Raw genomic sequence first — 22426 nt, forward strand, 5'->3', positions numbered from 1 at the left:
GAAAGAGAGACAAGAGGGAGTGTGTTGAGTCATGTTAGCAGAATACAGAGTACACAAAAAGTAGCAAGTTCAAGAGTCTTTTCGAGGTAAAATGCCAAAATGCCCTTTAAAGATCAGAGACCGTTCCCAGCATCCAGAATTTCGAACACACTGTGAAGTTATTTATTTATTTATTTATTTATTTATTTATTGGGGCCTCTTGGCTTTTTTTCCTTTAAAATGCATTAGGGGACAAAGTGCTGCAAAAGTTCAATCCATTACTCTAATGAGGTTTGATATTGTTGCCAAAAGAATAGGAAAAATAAAACAACTAAAGGGAGCAATTGTAATAGAATTTTGTTTTTCTTAAATTTAAATAATTTACACTCTTTTTTTTTTTTTGGCTGAATCTTATATGTTCAAGGACATTTATTAGTATTATTATTTATTTATTTATTTTTACTTTGAAGCTAATTTTTAACCGCTTTGAATCTGCTCTGCACAGTGCCCACGCCTTAAATTAATTTTAAGTGGTGTAATAATTTTAACCATCTTTTTTCTGTCTCCAGCTGATGACATAAAGCCCTGTCCTCGCTGTGGCGCCTACATCATCAAGATGAATGATGGGAGCTGCAATCACATGACCTGCGCCGTATGCGGCTGTGAGTTCTGCTGGCTCTGCATGAAGGAGATCTCCGACCTGCACTACCTCAGGTAGCACTATATCCCTTTTTACTGTTGGTGTCAAGCGATGTCTACAGTAGACATACATGACATTCAGGCAAGATTTCAGCTCTAGTCTTATTAGGTCTAAGTGCTGCCTTTGACACAGTTGACCATGCAAAAGACCGGAGAGCCTCTCTGGTACAGTGCTAAATAAAGTGGTTCAAGTCATATCTTCAGGACAGAAATAATTTTTTTCTCAGTTGGTAATTATGCGATGGAGCGGACCAACATTATATGTGGGGTTCCCCAAGGCTCAGTCCTTGGACCTCATCTCTTTAACATTTACATGCGCCCATTGGGCCACATTGTAAAGAAAATCAATAACATCAACTATCATAATTATGCGGATGACACCCAAATTTACCTTGCTCTCTCACCAAGTGACTACAGTCCCATAGATTCCCTCAGCAAGGCAGCTGAACAAATAAATTAATGGATCTGCCTGAATTTTCTGCACCTAAATCCAGACAAAACTGAGATAACTTCCTGCTCATCTCGATTCTCTGTCTCTGAAAACCAAAATCCAAGTCACAAATCTCGGTGTCACAGCCATGTCAAATCAACTACAGAGTCTATATTCTACAATCTGAAAAACATATATGTATGAAATGTGCTGTACAATAAACTTGCTTTGCCTTTGAAATGTGTAAATTTAAACCTTAACTCTCACCTTTTTTCCTGTCTGTGCATTTCCTCCCTTATCTTTCACTCTCCATTTTCCCTCCTCTCTTCTTCCTCACGTCCATCAGTCCATCTGGCTGTACATTCTGGGGGAAGAAGCCTTGGAGCAGGAAGAAGAAGATTTTGTGGCAGCTGGGAACTCTGATCGGAGCTCCAGTCGGCATCACCCTCATCGCCGGCATCGCCGTTCCCGCCATGGTCATCGGCATCCCTGTTTACGTTGGCCGCAAGGTAAGAGACCGCAGAGGAAGAAACTTTGGCTCCCACATTAGCACCAGCACTATAAACTCTAAACTTCTAGTGAGGGGTGCAGTCCTTTGAGTGATCATGTCAAGGGTCCAAGATATAACAACAGTGCAAAAATAGAACTTTAAATGACTGCATGTTTGTTATTTAAAATATAACTTAAGACAAATCAATACTTTCACATAGATTAAGATCCGCTACTGTTTTTACTTTTTTGTTTACACTTTTTTTTCTTTTAATTTCAATTAGCCTTATTATGCTGAATGTTATCTTTTGACTTTTTCTGAATTTGGATTAGTCAATTGACAGAAAACTGATAAGCAACAATTTTAATAATAAATTAATTGTTTAAGGTTTTTTTAAAAATTTTTTAAGCAGACATGACAACTATTGAGTGCTTTCAGCTTCATGAATGTCAACACTTTCTTGTTTTCTTTGTATTTTATGGTAGTGAACTGAATACATTTGAGTTTTTATTTTATTTTACTTTTGTTCAGACAAAACAAGACATTTGAAAATGTCACCATAGCCTCTGGGAACTTGTGAGGAGCAGTTTTCACTATTTGCAGACATTTCATAGCCCGAATAGTTAATCCCTTAATGGAGATAATAATTGTAATATGAGTTATACAAGCTAATATAGACTGTTTAAAGTATGCAGTAGCATTGGAGAGAAGTTGTATACTTTAAGTTTAACGAAAGTGAGAAAAAAGACTGATATTTTATAAAGTTCAGCATAATGTAATTCCCTATTTGTGTCTAACTTGATACAAGGTTTAGGTTTTGGTGACTCGATTCTGACCTGCATTTCCTGTTACCTTTTTATTTTTTTTTGTTTGTTTATTTTTACAAACGTATTCTTCTGACTAAAGACAGAGTTCAACTATAATTTTCAGCCAGAATTGTTTTAAGACCCACTTTCAAACTAAATCCTGGAAAGAAGTTCAAAAAGATGAGAAAAGGAACCAAAAATAAAAATAAAAAAATTACATGAAATGACAGCAGAGAGAAGTGGAGGGGACTTTTTAAATAGAAACAGATGAGGTGCGTTATGAAACATTATTTATGCGTTCATAATCTTAAGGTGGAACACTGTTGTCTTTATACGAGTCTGCAGGCATTAGAAGTGCACACTGATACTAAAAAATGTCTGCTTTTATCTTTTTCCTCCTTCGTTGCGTCGTAGCTTTTCACACTGATCAACATTTTTTTTTTTTTTTTCGTCTTTATGTTCAGTTCACTCCACACTTATGTTCGGCCATACGGCTACAGAAACCAGAAGTGGAAAACCACAGAGTTGTGGCAACGCACAGATATAGTTTACAGTCAATCGTCCAATGGTATTTATCTGGAATTTACAGCCTTGCTGAAGAAAAAAACCTTTTTCTGTCTGGGTTTCCTCATGTTGTCGTCATTTAGAAAAAGTGTTAAAAGTTTTCCTGGAATGACAGAAAATATTTTCAGTTCCTTATACAAGACCACAGAGCAGTTTCCATTCACACTGACAATCCCACTGACCTAAAAACAGACTCCAGTGTCTCAAAAGTAGATCCGACTTCATCCAACTGATGAAGTACATAGAGCACAGACCTTTGTTAAGTTAGGGTCCTTAAAACATCTGCAAATTCTCAAATTATCTAAAGCTGATGACTTGACGTTATTAAATCAACTTAAATGTGTTAATAAATTCATTAAGAAATATTTACAGTTTTGTTTTTCCTTAAGTTTTATATTGAAGTTCCCATTAAGTTAGACATATATAGTGGTAAATCTTAGTTAATGACCTTGAAAGATTCACATGAAGTGAATGGGACCAGAAACATTCCTGAATGAAGCTGCTCCTCTGTCTTGTTCTGCTCACTTTTACTTCATAACTTTAATGGAAAAAATGCCTGGGTTTGGGTGTCTACTGCTTGGCTGTTAAATTAGTCTAAAATCAATCAAATATTGCCACGTAGCAATCTTTAGAAGTCATAACTCGCACTTTTGAAAACCTGCAGATATGCTGGAAACCCTCTTTTGTCTCCACAAAATATTCATATGGCATTTTAGAGAAAAAAAGAACAGAGAGACAAACAGCATTTTGCTAAAAGACAATTGTCTTTGAGGTAACTACAAGAGAAAGGAAGTTAAGTTTTGGCTGCACATCAAGATAGTGTAGCACTCTCTTGTGGACAGAAATGAGACTGCATGTTTAATTTAAAGCCTGTTGAAGCTTTGGCACAGTGTGAAGCAACAGGAGGGGTTAACTACTTACATTAACTGGAGCCTTTGATACAGTAGCTCACCCACACACTGTTTGTTTGCTCGATCTTCACATCTCTTTGGGTCCTTTCGGAAAAATTTACAGTTTCAGTGCTAATGGAGGTTTGCGAGAGAAGGGCTGCTGCCTTGTTCCACTGTGACAAGTCAAGACAGATTTGATTCTTTAAGAAGTAGAGCTGTCTGAAAGAAATGGGTCTGCGGTGGATGATATATAGTGAATCCCTGTAGGAAAAGCTTGCTGCATCGTCGTTGGGTAATGACCTACAGTAGCTCAACAGGAGTGTGTGGGACACACGGATGATTTCTGTCTTTACGTCTTTTTTTGTTTTTTTTTTTGTCATTTTAAGTTTGCCAAAGGTCTGATGTCCCCCAAAACAGAGCCAAACTTAAACCTTCACCCCTTCCCCGTGTTCAGCTGCAGTTCAGTCGTATCGTGAAGTGTTTGTGACGCACGTTAAACCGTCTGTCTCCCTCTCCTGTGCCGCAGATCCACGCCCACTACGAGCTGAAGAAGACGTCCCGTCACAGACGGAACCTGGCCATCACAGGAGGCGTGGCCCTGTCAATCATCACCGCCCCTGTCATCGCAGCCGTCAGCGTGGGTAAGAACAACTCGAGAGCACGACCGTCATCTGTTACGCCTCGTGAATCTCCGAGGCTGACGGCCGAAACTAACCAAGGACAGTTCGTTTTATCAGCGTCTAGACACACTGCTGCTCATCGCTTAAAACAGGGGAAGCGCTTCGATCCAAAATGAAAAAATCAATTGTGGGGGGGGTAATTTATGATTTAATACAATGTATGACACAAAAAACCTCTCTACAATGATCATTCAATGATTTTTCTTCAGTGTCCTCTGCGAAACACGAAAAATATAAATTACAGTTAAAGGTTCACATTCAAATTGGCCAAAAGGGGGTGAAACTTGTTTCATCGAATCAGCGTTTTTGTTCCTGTCCCCTCTTCAGGCATCGGTGTGCCCATCATGTTGGCCTACGTGTACGGTGTGGTGCCCATTTCTCTGTGTAGAGGAGGGGGCTGTGGTGTGAGCAGAGGGAAGGGCCGAGGCGTACGAATTGACTTTGATGAGGACGACGGACCAATCACAGGTGAGGACACTAAACTGACAAGAACATGTCCTGTGACCAGGACTTCAGTCACCAGATCTTCAGAATTGGCCATTAATTGGATCCTGCAATGTATTCGGTTGCTCTCTAATTCTGCAGTGGCGGATGCGTGGCGAGCGCTCAAATCCCCGAGCCTCGGTGAGAGCAGTCTGGACGGGGCAGTCAGCGGTCTGAGCACCACCTCGCCCAGTGAGGGGCTCTCTCTGGCCCCTGGGACTCTGGGTGACACGCCACACTTCAACACCTTGGCAGGAGGGGCCCTGGGAACCCGCACCGGCAAATACAGCAGGTGAGGATTAGGGGTGAAGTAAGTGGAGAGTAGCTGCGTCTGAGTCCTTTTTCCTGCTCTGCTCCGTTCTTTCTTTCTGCGCTAATGAAGCAGAGTGACATTTGTTATTCATTAGAAAACGCATTTTGAATGGTTCCATACTGAGACATTTCTGTTTATTTCAAGACAGGAGGCGATATGGGTGACGATAAACTAAATATTATAATATTTATCTCTTGGAAATGTTATTTCTCTTAGTGGCTTGTAATACTCAATGAGTGGCTTATAATGCTCTTTGACTTACAGTAATAATTTCTTTGACTTAAGTTTGAAGTTTTGTTAAATCTTTGTTAGTTTGGTTTAGTCTAGAACCAATAAATCAATAGATCTTAAATCAAATTTTTTTGGTCACTACTTGTTTATCAAATTGAAAGGAGACGTAACTAACAGGAGAAAAAACAAGACGTCTTCTGCAAAAAGCTTTATTAATGGTAATAATACATATTTCATGGTCTGTGTGCATTGCAAACGCTGGTTAATTTTTTTTTTTCCATGCTAAGTATGGATAGAACAGTAGAACTGATCGTTGTGGGTGTTTGTGTTGCTCCAGGCTGGAGGTTCAAGCAGGGGAGTTGGCTAAAGAATCGGCCCAGAGGGAGACCGGCAGCCTGGGAGCAGGGAGCGACTGTGCCAGCACCCGAGGAATGGCCGGATCCATCATCTCCTCCTACACGCTACCTGACAGGTGAGACAGGAGGCTTCTGTCTTCTTCTGTGGTGTCTTTGAGCTCCATCTGATCCCTGATTTTTTTTTTTTTTTCTTTCCCCCTCTTGAAATTTCCCTTTTTCTTATTGCATCACCAACGTGTTTTGGCATCTTTTCTCTCTTCTCTGTGCCATGTTATTCCTCTCTTCTTTTTACACACTTCACGGGAGGTTTTTTTAGTTGCCAAGTTTGGATTTGGATGTGATGTGATTGAGATAACAGGATTTAAACTGATCCCATGAATTGGCGTGATCTCGTGTTGCTGTTCCCTCTGTAGCCCATTGGCCCAACGCTGCACAAGTCCCTCTCTGTAATAGAGGCGGCTTTACTCAACAGTAACTAAACCATATAGTGACATGTTTTTATTTGCTTATGGCTGCTGTTAAAAGGAATCCTCATCTGTGCGTGGAGCCAGTTGAACCGAGTCCTCCGATGTCTTTACCTGTGTTAGATCCTCCAGCTGTTTGATAACAACATTTTAAGCACCATACTGGGACTGATTTGTCGTAAATCACGTGTCTCTGCAGGGAGTGCACCAACCTGGAGATCCAGGTGGACATCGAGACCAAACCCAGCCATCTCTGCCTGACCAGCGAAGAGGACCTAACCCCGCCCCCGGGCTCGGCTGCCATGGCGAACGCCTCGGGAGGGGAGGAGCCTCAGGACTGCAGCTCCAGAAGGGGCGGGGCTTTGTCGGGCTCGGCGCTGGGCCTGTCCCCCGGAGTATCAATCAGGGAGGGGCTCAGAGACGTCACCCTGGCTCAGCCGGAGAGCATCCGCAGCGACCTGGAGATGTCGGACACGCAATCGGACGACATCGCAGAGCTGACGTCTGACGACTGTGACTCGCCTCACCCGAAAGGCTGTCACCTGGCGGCCGGCCGGCAGCCCCAGCCCCCCTCCTGCCGAGCCCTGAACCCCTCCACCGAAGGCCTTCACTGTCCCGCAGACAGCAATGTCATCCTCTACGTCTGAGAGAACAGCAGCTCTCAGGATTGCACAAAAAAACGAACTAATCCCCCAACATTTACATTTAAACTCTCCCTTACTTCTTAGCTCTTTTGTTCCTGTTGTCATTTCTCATTTGCTGCTTTTGCGACTCACAGACACCGTCTTAAACACAGACAGCGTTTGTTTACTTTTGTCTGTCTGTCTTATCTATCTACCTGTCAATCTCCTCACTGAGTAAATTGTCAGGGTTCTACCTCTGAGATTTATAAGATGATGATTTATGTTTACTCCTTGGTGCAAAATGCCTTGGCTACTTAAGCAAAAAAAAAGAAAAGAAAAGAAAAGAAAAAAAACAAGAGGTACAAATTTTCCACAAGACATTTTGCAAATCTGAAATTATGAAACAAGGTGAAATGTCACCAAGCACAGCAGAGGGAGAGGGATTATTGGGATGTTAGGCGAAGACGAAGGGGATGATTCTAACAATGTTTGAATGATTGTGGACTTTGTACTCAACTATAGTGGCTTTATTTTTCCTCTTTTCCTCTGTTTATATTCGGATGACCTTGAAATGGTATCATTTGCGTGCATGAGTCTGCATGAGCCATGCCTTGTGTGAAAGATTTAAAGAGAGTAACGCGTTTCTGTTGCACTGGGGAAAGTTAAAGTTTACTTAAAGAAAGAAGCTGCACTTGAATCTCACTTTCCCTGCACAGAGGAGGAGGAGGTCGAGGAGGAGGACCGGGGGGGGGGGGGGTTGAAAATGGGGACGAAAAGATAAGCCCGGGCGTACTGAACTACATAAAATGAATGAGCGAGCTCTGACAATGACGAGGCCAGGCCAGAGGACGCCGCGGTGAAATGCACTAATAGAAACAATTTTATTCTGTTCCGTTCTAGTGTAGGAGCTTTCTCACACACCGGACAGTTTAGGGAAGCCCGTTAGAGAGAAACGGGTTTGTCCTGCCGTTTTGCACTGAGACCTACAACAAACAGACATTTATCATTCAGTAATGATGTTAATCTCAAAAATGCGGGAAACGAAAAGTCCTGCTAGTTTTCACGCCATTTGTAGCTAAATGGGAAACTGTTTGGGACTTTCCTTAGTCCTCAATTATTTGAAGTAACGCGCTTGGGGACCGACTTGAGACAGTTTTGTAGGAGCCGTGTGAGCGTGGAAAGCAACAGAGTCACGCCATAAATAGTTACATCAAAGGCAATGCAACTTCCGACTTAGGTTTAGATTCACATGTGTTGCCTCGAGGACATGTTAACATGGAATACAACACGTACAGGACAATAATGACAAGACAGTGGCACTTGACTGAAATAAAATGCAACATCAGTGACTCTAGTAAAAGTAAAATATTCCCTGAAAAGGCGCCTGATTTATAACTTTTTGCTAATGCGAATGTAATAACAAACGTAAACACAGATGGACAGTTTAGGTGGTACTTTGCCTCTGTTTTCTACATTTTATTATGCCTTCCTTTTTACATTCAAATGCAACTTGGCAGCCGTCTCTCAGCGTTTCTCTGTTTGTTTGCGTCAACGTTGACGGGACAAACCACTTTTGAAATGTTCAGCTTGACAGCTCGTCCTTGACCCGGGAAACAGTATTTTGACAAAAAAATGCAGCCTAACTCAAGGTCCACTTGCTGGCTTTTTTTTTTTTCCGGAGTTTTGAACCGCGTCTTACCGTCTTCCTCAGCGGATGAGCGCTGTCAGTATAACAACCGGGCCAACTATGTCCACTGAGGAAGACATTGAGATGTGATTGAAAGCTCTCGAAAAAGCTGGTGAGTGGACCTTGAGTTAAGATTTTTTTTTTTTTTTTGGTAAAATTTTTACAACGATTTTTGTAACAGAACGGGTTATAAGCTGTAATTCATTGCAGTCTATGCTACATAAAAACATTGTAACTAACGATTTATTTCAATATTGATTAATTTGCTAATTATTTTCTCTATTAAACAATAATCATTTTTTCTATAAAATGTCAGAAAATAATGAAAAATACTCCGAAAACCTATTCAGATTGCTTGACAACTGTCCAGAATCCAAAGATAATCAGTTTATTATAATATAAGACAAAGAACAAATCCTCACACTGGAAAAAACTGGAACCACAGAACGGTGGTTGCTGATTCATTTTTTTTTCTTTCCAGTCGACTAGTCCATAAACCCACCAAGTGTTTCGGTTGTAATGTTTGTGGCCACGTTTGAAAAGTGGTCCCCGAAGTTCTGAAAGAATATTTTCCTCGGGTGGGGACTTAGCCGCCGCTGCTCACTCAGACAGTTCTTAAAGCTCTGCACACATGGTGGCCCGTCGTTGTCAGACCTCTCTCCCGCTGCGTGGTTCAGGTGTGTGTCACGTGACCGCACCGGTGTTTTGACAGTTTGGCTGCGTGCCGGCCTTGTAGACACCGGCTGACCAACCACACAACACACGCCGGACTGGTTTCGGTTTCTGACGTGTGAACTGGTTGTCTGACCCACTTGAATGTTGCGCCTGTGTGTGTGTGTGTGTGTGTGTGTGTGTGTGTGTGTGTGTGTGTGTGCGCGCGCGTGTGTATGTGTGTGTGCGTGTGTGCGAATGAATGGACTCCTGATGAATGTATTCATTTGTCCCACTTTGTTTTTTGAATGAGCACTTGTGCACTTTATCTGAATTTAACTCGTTTAACTTGTTTTGCTGTTCACCATCTGTTGCTATAAGTCAGTTTACTTCACTTGCATACAAAAGTCTGTGGTACAACCAAAACAAATCACCTACCAGAAGGCCTTTTATGTCGGATGTTACTTGAGAAGAGTTTTGGCTGAAAAACATTATATAACCATTTTTGAGAATAAATGCTTTGTCAAGTTTATCAATCGGTATTTTTAACTTAAAGGGTGTCCAAGGTTTCTATCAATTTTGTGATGCACTATAATGATCTTTTTTTTTTTTATATTTTCTTCTATTAATTTATGTCGTATTAATCATCTTTCGTCGGTCAGTGTCACTTTTGGACATTTCATTTCAGAGCCAAACATTTCAATTATTGATGCCAATAAGCTCTTCTCAATCATACTCACTAGCCAGACTTGTTTCTTAGCTTTGTATCACCTCTGTGCTTCTGTTTCAAAAGGTTTTCTACCAGGTTTTCCTTCCTTCAACCCACAAGGAATCGACCTGGGGACCTTTTTCCATCTCAGAGTAGCTTTATGGATTTAGCTGCTTATGTAACTTAGGAGTGCTTTGTTTGGTCTGCACTTATCACTTGTTTCTGCCTGGCTGCCTGTGAGAAAACACACGAATGTACCGTGGACGGAAACCCAAACTTCCTGCAAGAGTCTGAATGAGCGTTAATGGAAATGTCATATTACAAACACAGGTGTTCCCGTCTTTATTTGAAAAGGTTTTAGAGTATATAGATAGCAATATTTAAGTGTTATTATACTGTTTGTGTATTTCCTGTTACTGTTAAAGCTCTGCCTTGTGTGGGGTTGTACATGCAGGACTGTGAGAGCCAACTTGTGGACTTTTGAGGGGAAAAAATAAATAAACACAATCTGATGTTGCAAGATGTTGAGTTGTCTTTTAGAAACGGGGTTTTCATACGTGCGTTGTAATTTACATCACTGATGAAATATTGTAGCCTGTCCTAAGCAATTTGACGGGACTCAGCGAGGTCATAACAATATAAAAATGAACAAAATACTCCTGAGCAATGAGGGAGGGAAAAAAAAAAGAGTGAAACTAATTTTAACAGAGGACATTTGAACCTGTCAAACACAGGTGAAGCGAATAACATTATTAACTGATGCATTGCGTTGCAATATCTGGTGGAAGGGAGCTGTTGTTAGTGGCATCAGCTCCACCTGTGGCTTTGACACTATGACAACTCCGCAGTGAAGAAAGGTCCGTTGGGGGAACGACAGAGAAAGTCCGGGAGCCTCTGCAGTAGAGAACCGGTTCCAGGGAGGCTTGGGATGTGTCGTTGTTTCAAAAGGAAGAATGTTGAGGGAAATGATGTCGCCATCAATATGCAGTGTGTCGTGTTGGGAAATCGAGGTGTACACATTTGGCCATGGAGGACGTGTGGTGAACACACACACACACACATCTGGTGAGAAGGAATATTCTGCTTGGGAGCAGATTTCTAAAATGTGTTGCTGCATGAGCTTTCCCCAGTCACAAGGAAAATCCTTAAAGTTTTTTTTTTTTTTTTTTTAATGAAACAGCTTAAATGAACCATTTTTTTAAGGTTTTTTTTTTTTTTTAAAGAAAATCTCCAGAATGAAAAGAAAAAACACCTGAAACTGAAACTCCTCAAAAACTCTTCACAGCTACATGCTGATACAGCTGATGTTTGTTGATGGTGATGTTTTGTAAGAACTGTTGTCACAGAGAAACGTCAAGTCTAGAAAACCAATATGTGGACAAAACATTCAGATTGAAATACAGCTTTCACACATTATACTTAATAAGGGTTTGAATATTTAAATGCAGGAGAGACCTGGACGTACTAGCCAAGGCGCCAGGAAAACTCCCTATAAATTCCACCAATTCCAGGCTGAGGTTAAAATTCTCATGTAATTTCATATGCACAAAGTGTGGCAGACAGGAAGACTTCAGCAGGGAGGTGGAGACCATTACAGACCTGTTTAAAGTTACAGGGGTCACACAGGGGTCAACCAGGATCAGATTAGCGTGTTGGTATGATCTTGGTATAAATTGGCATTTTATTAGGAACACCCAGACGAAACTAACGTCTAACCCAACAGTCCTGCAGCACATCGTCCTCCGTGAGGGTTGCGATGTTAAATTTCGATTGAATCTGTATCGCATCACACAGAGCGGCGTTTCTGTCACTCGGCCTACCCTCATTCGTATGAATGGAGTGGACAAAATAATCCAAGCACCCGCCCGGGCAACGCAACACAGTTCGACAGCGCCACAGACCAGATCCTCCAAAGTCATCTTAAAGTTGAATCGAGGCCTCTTTAACACAGACTCAACACAAACTGAACAGTATAACCTTCATGAAGGGACAATTTATTGCAGGTCTGTTGTGTTAGACTGCATTAGTTTTAGCTGGGTGTTCCTAATAAACTGCCAACTGAGTGTATATCCTAGTAGAAAAGCATCGAAAACATCCCTGAGTATGGAAAAAATGATACGCACCATATAATGACATATTGCTTTTGCATTATCTTCTTATTTTTTTTTTTTTTTTGTGATGACAAAACTCACTGCATTACTACATATTTATATAATAATTTGTAAAGCCCACAGTCCAATCCAGTCGGCGGCAGTAATTCCCAGTATGATGCCATAAGGAAGAAGAGAAACTGTCGAGTGGCTTCACAGCACAAGAGAAGAGGAAGGAGGATGTAAAAAAAAATTCAGGGGAAAGTTGGGAGGTGCAGGAGGGAGGAGGAAGTAACATGAATAAATATAAAATATTAACTAACACAATTGATAAAAAAAATTATAAGGAATGATTTGTGAAGGAGAAGAAATTTTAGACTGTGTTATGCTTCACATGCTGAGAGGAGGGAACAGATACTAGGTGTTAGCCGTTTTTGGTTTCGGTACCTGAGGAGAACCGACCCACAATGTCATCGCAATGAAAAGAAGTTGGATTCCCGACACAGACTCCGGTCCGGTTGGTGGCGCTAATGCGTAATCACGTAAGGAAGCAGAAGAAGAAGAAGAAGAGGAGGAGGAGGAGGCGGAAGAAGCCGTGTTTTGCTCAGCCGTAAAGCAGAACGTGTGGCGTCGGAGGAAGGTTAAAGTGAATCCTACAAGACGCCGTAGATAAAGGTATTTATCAGCATTTTAACAGCAGGTTATGTACTTTTATACATCGTAGAATCTATGTAGTGTCTGAAAATAGTACTGTGTTCAGTGTATAATGGTGTAAATGGTGTTGAATGAGAGCGGCCTGTCGTTAGCATGGACCGACTGTCATTGAAGGAGAACCAAGACCGCGGAAGAGTTCGTAACGTTTCCTACAAAAACCCGATCTAGCCCGATCACAGATTCATCAAACAGTTGTACATAATCAGTGCCTGTATAGACAAATATTCATGTTCGGGTATTTGTACAGTAAAGTAGTTATTCGATAGCTATGTAGCTACCTATCTACGGGCAGCTAGCTGGCTAATAATAACAGAGAAGACAGAAAGAAGTGTATTGGAGTCTTATTACCAGATAGTAATCAGAGATCAATTGAGTTTAGTTTTAAAAGCAGCTGTAAAACACTTAAATAGAAAATGTAGATGCATAAATGTATCTTATATTTATGCATTTATGCAGCAGTTTTTGTTGTTATCTTGATTCTGGGGTGGTCAGGGCCACTATGGGAATAAGATTGATAAAAACGCGTGTTTTTAGCTTGTGTCCTGCTTTAGGTGGAAAGCTTAACTTAAATCAACACACTCGGGGCACCAGGTCACATCTCTGAACTGCTAGTCCCCTGTCCCACCTCCAGACCCCTCAGACCTGCTGGCCAATCGCCTCTCTCCATTCCAAGCACCCAGTTCATAACCAAAGGAGTTCGAGCACTTCCAGATGTTGGCCCTAAATTGTGGAGTAGTCTTCCAGTCACTATTAGATCTTCCCCTTCCACTGATATCTTTAAAACGCGTCTAAATACCCATCTTTTGTTTAGGCTTTCACTTGTCCTCATGAAGACATGACTGACCACACTCTCACGCTTTTATTTGTTTTGTTTTTTTTGGTTTTTTTCACTTGTTCTCTGTCCATTTTATTAATTTGTTTATATCCTCTTATTTACGTCTGTGTTCGTATTTGATTGTAATCGTTGATTAATCCCAATTTTTATTCTCTCTGTAAAGCACCTTGGTCAGCCTTTGGTGTTTTTACATGTGCTCTATAAATAAATTGATTCGACGTGTTTCAGAATCCACCATTCCATCTTTCAAACAACAGTTTTGTAAGTGGAGGTGTTAAGTGGCCGTTATCTTGTTTTTAAAATAAATCCAAAATTAAATTTCAGACCGCAGGCTGTGAAGAGTGGGAGCGGGAGGGACGTGGAGCACCTTGCTCTACTGGCGAAACTGGTGATTTAATCTACATAATGCGGTGACTCTAAGTAGAGTGGTCGTCCGTAATCTGCATGATTGACCACTTCTTTGCCTGGGGTTCATATTGGTGTTGTGTAATAACCAAGCAGTGCAGCTGATCTATCCAGTAAAGTGTTTGTGAGCAAAAGAGACGTTGGTCACCATCATCTCCTCTCCTCCTCCTCCATCATCAGCATCATGCCGTTCGTGGACGTGCAGTCGCGGCTCGGCATCAGCCTGGACCGCTGGCTGCTGGTGCAGAGCGGGGAGCAGCCCAACAAGCGGGCGGCACGCTGCCATGCCTTCGAGAAGGAGTGGATTGAATGTGCTCACGGCATCGGGCAGACCCGCGCCAAGAAGGAGTGTCAGCTGGAGTTTGAGGACTTCTATGAGTGCATGCACAGGCAGAAGACGGTGAGTGTTTTGGTCTGAGGCGGGGATTTGTTAATTATTTTGCAAAGTGTTGACAAAATGTTTTAACCCCACTTCAAACTCTCTTAATACAAATCTGTAAATCCAAAACTTGCTGTATTTTTGCATTCGGCTGAAATGAAATTATTTTAACCAACTCTTCCTTTGTTTATGTCTGTGTGCACTTCCTGGTATTGAACTCATAAAATGCCTTTGAACAGGAGTGCTCACCTGCCACCAGTCTGAAACCCAGAAATGTTGGACTTAACTATTAATAATGTGTCAGAACCCGACTGTGATCACATTTGTAAGTTTTTAGTTTGAAAGACCAGGGTGCAGATAATGCAGTAAAAGTCACCCACATTGTTGAGGCATGATTTTCTTTTTTCTTTTTTTATAGCTCTCATGTCTAACCCACTATAATTTGGAAGTATAATGGAAATTAAAACAAAAAAATCAATGTACCATTAAGCAATGAAAGTATATCCTATAAGGTGACTGCTTGCGGCTGTTGGGTTTGGCTGTCCCCAGCTGAACCCGCTTCTATAATGGTTTGATCTCTTGTTAAATAAATCCGCCTGTCATCATACTGGCCAACTGAGATGAACCCAATGAGTCAGAACGAAAAGCAGAACCGTTATTAACTCTTCCGGCGTCGTTTCATTATTTTTCTGTCTGTGAGAGAATCTTATGGATGTTCATAGTAAAATCTGGTTTTGCTTAAAGGTAAACCTGCAGTGGTATAATAAGAATTCAGCCCCCTTGGACTGTCTAACATTTAATTCTTTTACAACACTGAAGCGTGGTGGGTTTTTTTGGACACAGATTTTTACTTAAATTACAGTAAAAAAGTACATTTCTGTTATTCAGAAAAACGACCAACCGACCGAAAAATCGGTGTCAGAAAAGCTTCATTACAATCACGGTGTCTCAGTAAAATAGAATAACGATGCTGATTTTAACTTTATCTGAGCTGTTGCTCATTCGATTTTGAGTTTTTTTGCTAAATGAAATGTGCTTGTAAGTTGCTCGTAAAATAAGACGTTATTACATGTAGCTCCCAGTGCCTCAGAGCTCTTATTTTGCCACAACACTGTGTCTCCCAAATTGGCATTTCAGATAATCTGGGCAACGTTAAACTGCCTGGTGTTTCTGTCGAGTTTGGTGCGGTTGATTGGGAGGGAGGAAGAGAAAACAGCATCTCTTAGGCAGGGATACAAACTGTTAGAAATAAATGAATAACAGACGTGTTACCAGACACAAAAACTGCATCCAAGTCTAATTCTCTCAATGATGTGAGAGTTAAACTGAGGTCAGCATTGACAGCAGACTGTGTCAGCAGAGGAGAGATTGACGGATGCTCACGGTGAATGTGCCGCAGCAGCGGGGTCTTTCTCGCCTTGTCTTGCCCCTTAGCTTTGTCTTCTTTCAAAACACAGTGGAGATGAAGCAGGATGAAGCGCTGATTAAAGATGAATGTGAGCTAAGACAACTTCAGGGTTTGACATTAACTTCACATCCATCTCCTTCTCCTTCTCCAAAAGACAATGTTAAAATCACCTTTATCTTTGACTCTGTCCCCCTCAAGACAGACACAGGGAAACGAAAAGGTGGACGGATGTAGACTGTTCTCTTTAATTACCTAAATGTTCTTGTTCCTTCTCCATCTCAGCACTAACCTCCTCTTCCCCTCCTCCCTGCAGCACCAGAGGCTGCATGCGATCCGTCAGCAGCGCGACAAGATGGTGAAGGAGGGGACCTACACGCCGCCATCCTGCCACTCAGGCAAGACAGACCAGTCGCCATGAGGGCACACACAACTGTCCGCAGTTCTGTTCTTGTGTATAGTAAATCAGATATCACTATTTCCTGTTCGCCTGTACAAGTTTGCAAATAAATGTTATCATCCGCTGTCCTCTTCCTCTTATCTTTTCATTCACTCTCATCTCATCTTTTTATTTGCAGTGATACGTGCGCAGACAGAACGAAAACAGTAAGGCTGCAGTTGATTAATCAGCTGTATTTACAGGCTTACATCAACTGTACAAATCTCAGTGCTTCCAAATACCTTTCTTAAGAAGCATAAAGATTAGTATTCATTTGAAGTGAAGCGATACTTTCGCCTTTAATTCAGTTGAGTTTGCTGACTGTTCTGTAAAGGAAAAAAGGTTGACACAAAACTGACCTCATAGAGTGAAACAAACAGAATAAAAGACACCTTCACCTCCACCTGCCACAACAATAAAGTGCTTCTTGGACATTAATGCATCAATATTTCTAATCTAATAATGAAATATGTACTAGTATAATAAACCCACAGGGGCCATTCTCCTGCATTAACTGCATTTTGGTAATAATACTTACATACTTTTACTTAAGTAACATTTTCAATACAATACTTCTGCTGCTCTAACAGAGGACTTCTGCAGCACTGTATTGCTACTTACTGCCTCCTCCGCCATTACAAAAAAACTTCCTAAATAACATCACAACGATATGTAATTTTTGTATAAACATTAGCAGACAAGACTTAATGGTGTGAAAATGTTCCCATAAAACAGCTGGTTGACATTCATGTTTTATTATTTTAAAATTTCAGCATTAGATGTTGAAACTTTAGGTACATTTACTTACACTACTTTTTTTTTTACCGTCTTTTTTTTTTCCATAGTCTGGAAGCCTAATGTGGACTGTTGGCGTAGGCTGTTGTTAATTATTGGGCTGAATAGTGAGGAAATAAATTCAAAATTCCTCACGTTTCCTATGTTTGCACTGTAAAAAAAAAAAAGAGCAGTCAGCCTGTGAGTGATGACATGCAGCAAACCAAAAAGGTTTCACGTAATGACCTGCCCACGGCTGATGTTATGACCTCTGTTGAACGATTTACTGCTCCAGCTGCGTTGGTCTGCAGTGTGTTCGTCTGTGCCTTTGCATTAAATGGAAGTTAAACTACAGTCCATTTTCTTAACCCACTAACCTAATTGTAGTAAATGGTGCAGCGGCTTAGCGAGTAAACGCTCCCGGGGGACGGCTGGACCACTCCGATGAGAGACGGATATGAACTGATGCTCTTTGACATCCTTGATTCAATTACCAGCGTTTGAATCAGGCTGATGGGATTAAGAGGCTCCGCGAGTCGCCACAAGATGGAGCCAAGACCACAGATGATTCATCAGGTAAAACTCAGGAATTCCCAGTGAACTGAAAACATTTCCTTTGTTTTACAAGCAAATATTTCCGTCTTTTTGTTTTGTTTTTTTAGTGGATACTTTATCTCGAAGCTCTTCACAGTTTCATGCCTGCATATACGTTAACCATGTTTGTTAGAAACCCTCAGGTTTAAATTCCCTGGATCATTTGTTTGCGCAGCGAGGTCAGCCTGAGAATAACATATGAGCACAACCCGTAGGTACTGTTGAGGACACTAAGGTCATTTCCTTGGTAATATTAAACCAGGTCTGGGGGGGTTTAATGTTATGAAAAAGAGTTAACATTCTGTAATTACACGTATTACACAGTTTGATTCTCATATTTTTTTAGGCCAGCTCTGGCTGTTCGTAGGCACAAAACCTAATAGATTGAATTCAAATAAAATGAATCTAGTATTCTCAAACAGGATAACATCACTGGCACATAGACAGAATATACAAACTGAGCAGTTAAATATATAAACTCTGATTCTTTGTTTTTTTTTTGTGATTCTTTCAAAACCAGAAAAGTTTACACAATTTGGTTAGTGGCTAGGCCCAATTCTCTTGGTTTGGTGAGGTTCCGCTGGAGGAATTTGGACTCACAACCTCCATATTTCTAAAATTCTCTCACTGACCTCAATTATAGGTTGTTTTGTGTGAGTAATAATTACCGGATAGTGTCTAGAAGCTGAAAACTGTGCAGCATTACAAAAGAAAAAATAAACACGGTTGTGCATTCATACAAAGGAAAGAAACGCTTTACTGTCCTGGAAACCATCCTCTGACCCCCCAGAATTTTCATTTCAGATCAGAGAGGTGCATCAGCGAAATGCTCAAACAGTTTATGTCAGGCCAAACTGAAAGTCAGGGATGTTTGACGCTGCCAAAAACAGACAACTGGTGTTGGACTGGCTTTGGGCGGTTAGATGGTATCGCCGCAATCTAAACTCTGTACTCAGTTCATTGACACATCTTAAAATATGATCCATTAAACTCCACCGAGGTTTTTGACTTTGTCTGTGTGCGCCCATGTGTGGATGGATGTGTTTTTCCGTGAAAAATGACTCACACAGTAAATCTGTGTCCGAAGGCAGTCGGCCTCATTGTTCTCTACAAATCCCAATCGGCCTAATTAAACTGAAAATTACAGATAACCATAGCAGCGTTGCAGAAGATTGTACAGCCCCTAATGGAGGTCCACGACTAACATTGTCACAAGGTTCCAATTGTGTAAATTGTGTTTTGTCACAGCCGAAGGCACCGTTACTGGCCAGTGCATTCATGTCAGGGATTTAATTTTCTGTGCGCTACAGCCCTGTTTATACTGAAAGATAATCAATTCAGCAAAGTTCAATAATTAACTGATAATGAAAGAAGGAGCGGTGCCAGTAGTGAACTTTACCCTTTGTTTATCGAATCAGTTCATGTGGCCGATCGGTCCATCAGCCGCTGTTCGACTAAAACGACAGCAGCACAGATAATCCAACGGTGCCTCGCTCTCTTTGACAGGGCCGATGAGGCAGGATGAGGGTCTGGATTATCCTGCAACACCACCAGCACCACCACCACCCCCCAGCACGCACACAGCATTTCCAGTGATACCCCGTTTGACCGAGTGTCTTATCAGTCTGAGTGCCAGACAGTCTCGCGAAGGACAGACACATCAATTTAAACAAGACCATTTTTCATTAACCGCTCTCACTGGCACAGGTAGAATTCTATCAAAATTGAGTGATAACGCTGTCTCTTGTGTGGTACACCAGACTTGAGGTTCAATAATGGCCCATGACGTGGAGGTTAATTTATTTTTCTTTCAAGAGATGTCAAATAAAGAATAAAAAACCTAACCCAGACCTCAGAGGTTGCAGTAAAATGGAAAAAAAGGCAACAAAACTGTTTTTGTTGAACACCAAATGCTGTACTTTTGCTCAGTTCTAAGTTTATGGTTAAATATACTTTATTTTTATTTTTCCTTGGCAAGTAATGATTTTAAAACAAGTGTACAAGTAACTGAATAAAAGACAGTTTAACATAATATCAGCTCATACTGTAAATGTATAAAATCAGAATAAAAATGTGAAAAATAATTACACCTGTCGATACATAAGCGCATAATTCCCTTCAGAATGAAAATATCGTCCCACATAATAACACGGCCCATATGGGATCCAGGAACTAATTCTTACATATTAAAGAGCAGCAAAAAATGTATGTCAAGAAATCAGCATATACACAATATAAGATGGTAATTATTTGGTCAAAATTGAATCAACAATAAGAAGAAATATAAGTGTTATTTATTTTTCTGCAGTGACCGCACCCGCCACATTAGTGTCCCCCAGGATGCATGAATTTTTGGTAATGACTGTCAATGTAAGCAGAATAAATCTTTTTATTTTTTTTTGTCACTTGGGGGAGGCGCCACAAGTAGCAAACACAGCAGTGGCTGTTGCACATACCCAGTAAACATGCAGCGACGTGATCATTCATCCTGAGTCCTGTTTCTGGCTGCCTGCTCAAAGTCGGGCCAAGTTTCACGCTCCTTTTTTGCTCTGGTTTGGTCTCCACCAACTCCTGAGGTAAGCATCTGACTCCTCAGCTGCCAAATGCTCCGCTGTGACCACCAGACAGCCTCTGGCTGTGCCTGTGATGGGTTTTTTGGTATTTTTTTTTTATTGTTAATGTCTTTGAATAAAAAAAAAAAAAATCAGTGCAGCTTTAAAAACAGGACGGGTGGGGGTTGAGATGCAGGGATCCCAGTCTTGCCTATGCCCAGAGGTCCCCAACAAGACTAGATCCGGTTGAATCAAAGTGCAGCCTACCAACAATGTTTGTGCAGTGTAATTTTTAAAGACGGGTGTGCGTTTGACACGTCAACGACAGACGTAGTAACAGGCAAACCCTGAGCCGTGGAGACCCGCATGTGGTCTGGGACTCCCCCTCCCTTCACATCCAAGGTCAGCCCAATAAGTAAAAACCGTCTCCCCGCTGACTGGACTGGGAGCGGCAGCGGCTCTCCCACCTCCCGCTGCAAGCAAATGCGTTTTGAGCGACTCCCTCTCTTCCTCCAGCTGTTTGGAGAGGGTGTGTGTGTGTGTGTGTGTGTGTGTGTGGGAGGGATTATAAAAACCAAGATTAATACTATCGCTACCATAGCGTGTGATGTAAAAGTGCAGACCGCATCCAGCGCTGCTTCTTCTGCGTAATCCCGAAATGTATGTGAACGAGAAGCCGCTGCAAACATGTCAGTGTGAACGCCCTTTTTTTTCCCCCTCTCCTCCCCAAACATGAGAGAAAGTGTGTGTGTGTGTGTGTGTGTGTGTGTGTGTGTGTGTGCGTTTCGGCCTGGGCTTGGCGGTGCTGCCGAGCCACGGATGATGACGCAGGAGTACAACCGAAATTTCAATACCCGCGACACTTACCACGCTCAAGTGTCGGAGCCGTGAAAACGGCCTAATGAAGAGGAGAAGAGTGAGAGAGAGAGAGAGAGAGAGAGAGAGAGAGAGAGTGTGTGTGTGTGTGTGTGTGTGTGTGTGTGTGTGTGTGTGCGCGTGTGTGTGTGTGTGTGTGTGTGTGTGTGTGAAAGCGGACCGGGAGAGGAGGGCTGGCTGGCTGGTGCGGGGGGGGTGTTGAAGGCGAGTTGAGAAGAGAGAGAGAGAGAGAGAGGAGGAGGAGGACTAGGACAGCCATTACCGTTCGGGATCACGTTGCCTGCTGTTCTCCTCAGCCTCATCCCCAGGCTGTGTGTGTGTGTGTCTGCTCGGTTTCTCGGAGGAAGAAACCCGATCGGCGGAGCGGAAAAAAACATCCACCCTCTTACTCGATCCATCCATCCATCCATCCATCCATCCCTCCTTCCATCCGGAGGAGCGGGAGCGGCGGCGGCAGCAGCAGCAACAGCAGCAGCAGCAGCAGCAGCCCCGGCCTCGCTCGCACTCTGCCCGGATCCCAGAACCGCTGCCGCCCGGTGGAAGGTAAGCGGCTCCGGAGCTACACGCAGCCGGCTGGTGTTTCTGGCTCACGCCGACCAGTGCGCGTCCGACTCACCGCACACATGTGTTGTCAGGACCCGTCGAGTCGTGCGATGACTGATTAATTGTTGAAAATCCATTCTTAGAAGGACACCAATCCAAACTACCCTCTCTGTATTACTATGTACTCACAAGCCACGCTTTAAAATCAAATCACCAGGGCTGCGAACGAATCCTAAATCGCGCCTGTGGGTGAATCGGGCTTCGTACCGTCCTGTCTCGGTGCTGGTTCGTTCTGCGATCGAGCCTCACCAGTAACGTGTTGATCACGGACCCTCACAGACCCACCGACATTCATTTAAAGACATGTCGCTGCTGCGGTTTATGTGGTTTCGGCGCCGTGGTCTCACGTAGTCTGTTACTGCCTGGAACCGTCCGGTTTCCGAGCGCGCTGCTCGTGATTTTTTTTTGTTTGTTTGTTTTTAGCTCTGGAGGGCTGGGTCTGGGAAAGAACCAGCGGTCGGTGAGGGTTTTTTTTTTTCTGGGTCGCGGGAAGGCTGCCGAGGTTGTTCCCGCTGGTGAGAGACTCGGTGCGAGTCACACACGGATAGGTGCAGTTAGGCGGCGTTGTCCACCCGAGCAGGGGCCGTGTGTCGGACAAAGGGACCCGGGCTTCCAGGCTTTCTCCTGCCGGCGTGCGCGGAGCGTTTTGGTCTCCATGTCTGGTGCCCATTCATGCAAACACAGTCCCCTCTTTTCACATCCAAA

The 22426-nt window shown here is 42.4% G+C and overlaps 3 protein-coding genes across 4 annotated transcripts in view; all 3 read left to right on the top strand.

Moving 5' to 3' along the window:
- Positions 1–10552, top strand: part of rnf19b (ring finger protein 19B) — a 34014-nt gene extending 23462 nt beyond the window's left edge. For both annotated transcript variants that reach the window (XM_040122073.1, XM_040122072.1), the window contains 7 exons: positions 549–693; positions 1455–1617; positions 4385–4499; positions 4866–5006; positions 5124–5313; positions 5903–6037; positions 6585–10552. In XM_040122073.1, the coding sequence (XP_039978007.1) occupies positions 549–693; positions 1455–1617; positions 4385–4499; positions 4866–5006; positions 5124–5313; positions 5903–6037; positions 6585–7032 (1337 nt within the window). In that variant the 3' untranslated portion in view covers positions 7033–10552. The remainder of the gene's footprint in view (positions 1–548; positions 694–1454; positions 1618–4384; positions 4500–4865; positions 5007–5123; positions 5314–5902; positions 6038–6584) is intronic.
- Positions 10553–12690: 2138 nt separating this feature from the next.
- Positions 12691–16411, top strand: ndufs5 (NADH:ubiquinone oxidoreductase subunit S5). Its single transcript, XM_040121067.1, has 3 exons — positions 12691–12820; positions 14280–14499; positions 16200–16411. The coding sequence occupies exons 2-3, from the start codon at positions 14284–14286 to the stop codon at positions 16302–16304; spliced, it is 321 nt and encodes a 106-aa protein (XP_039977001.1). The 5' UTR covers positions 12691–12820; positions 14280–14283; the 3' UTR covers positions 16305–16411.
- Positions 16412–21614: 5203 nt separating this feature from the next.
- Positions 21615–22426, top strand: part of macf1a (microtubule actin crosslinking factor 1a) — a 241766-nt gene continuing 240954 nt past the window's right edge. The window contains exon 1 of the mRNA XM_040121367.1: positions 21615–21661. The gene's annotated coding sequence lies outside the window, so the exon portion shown is untranslated. The remainder of the gene's footprint in view (positions 21662–22426) is intronic.

Source organism: Xiphias gladius, chromosome 24, assembly GCF_016859285.1.
Source record: "Xiphias gladius isolate SHS-SW01 ecotype Sanya breed wild chromosome 24, ASM1685928v1, whole genome shotgun sequence".
Classification (NCBI taxonomy): Eukaryota; Metazoa; Chordata; class Actinopteri; order Istiophoriformes; family Xiphiidae; genus Xiphias; species Xiphias gladius.

Coding starts and splice junctions, on each gene's coding strand:
- ndufs5 (XM_040121067.1), top strand. CDS start 14,284: ATGCCGTTCGTGGACGTGCAGTCGCGGCTCGGCATCAGCCTGGACCGC. Junction 14,500..16,199: donor GCATGCACAGGCAGAAGACG/GTGAGTGTTTTG, acceptor TCCTCCCTGCAG/CACCAGAGGCTGCATGCGAT.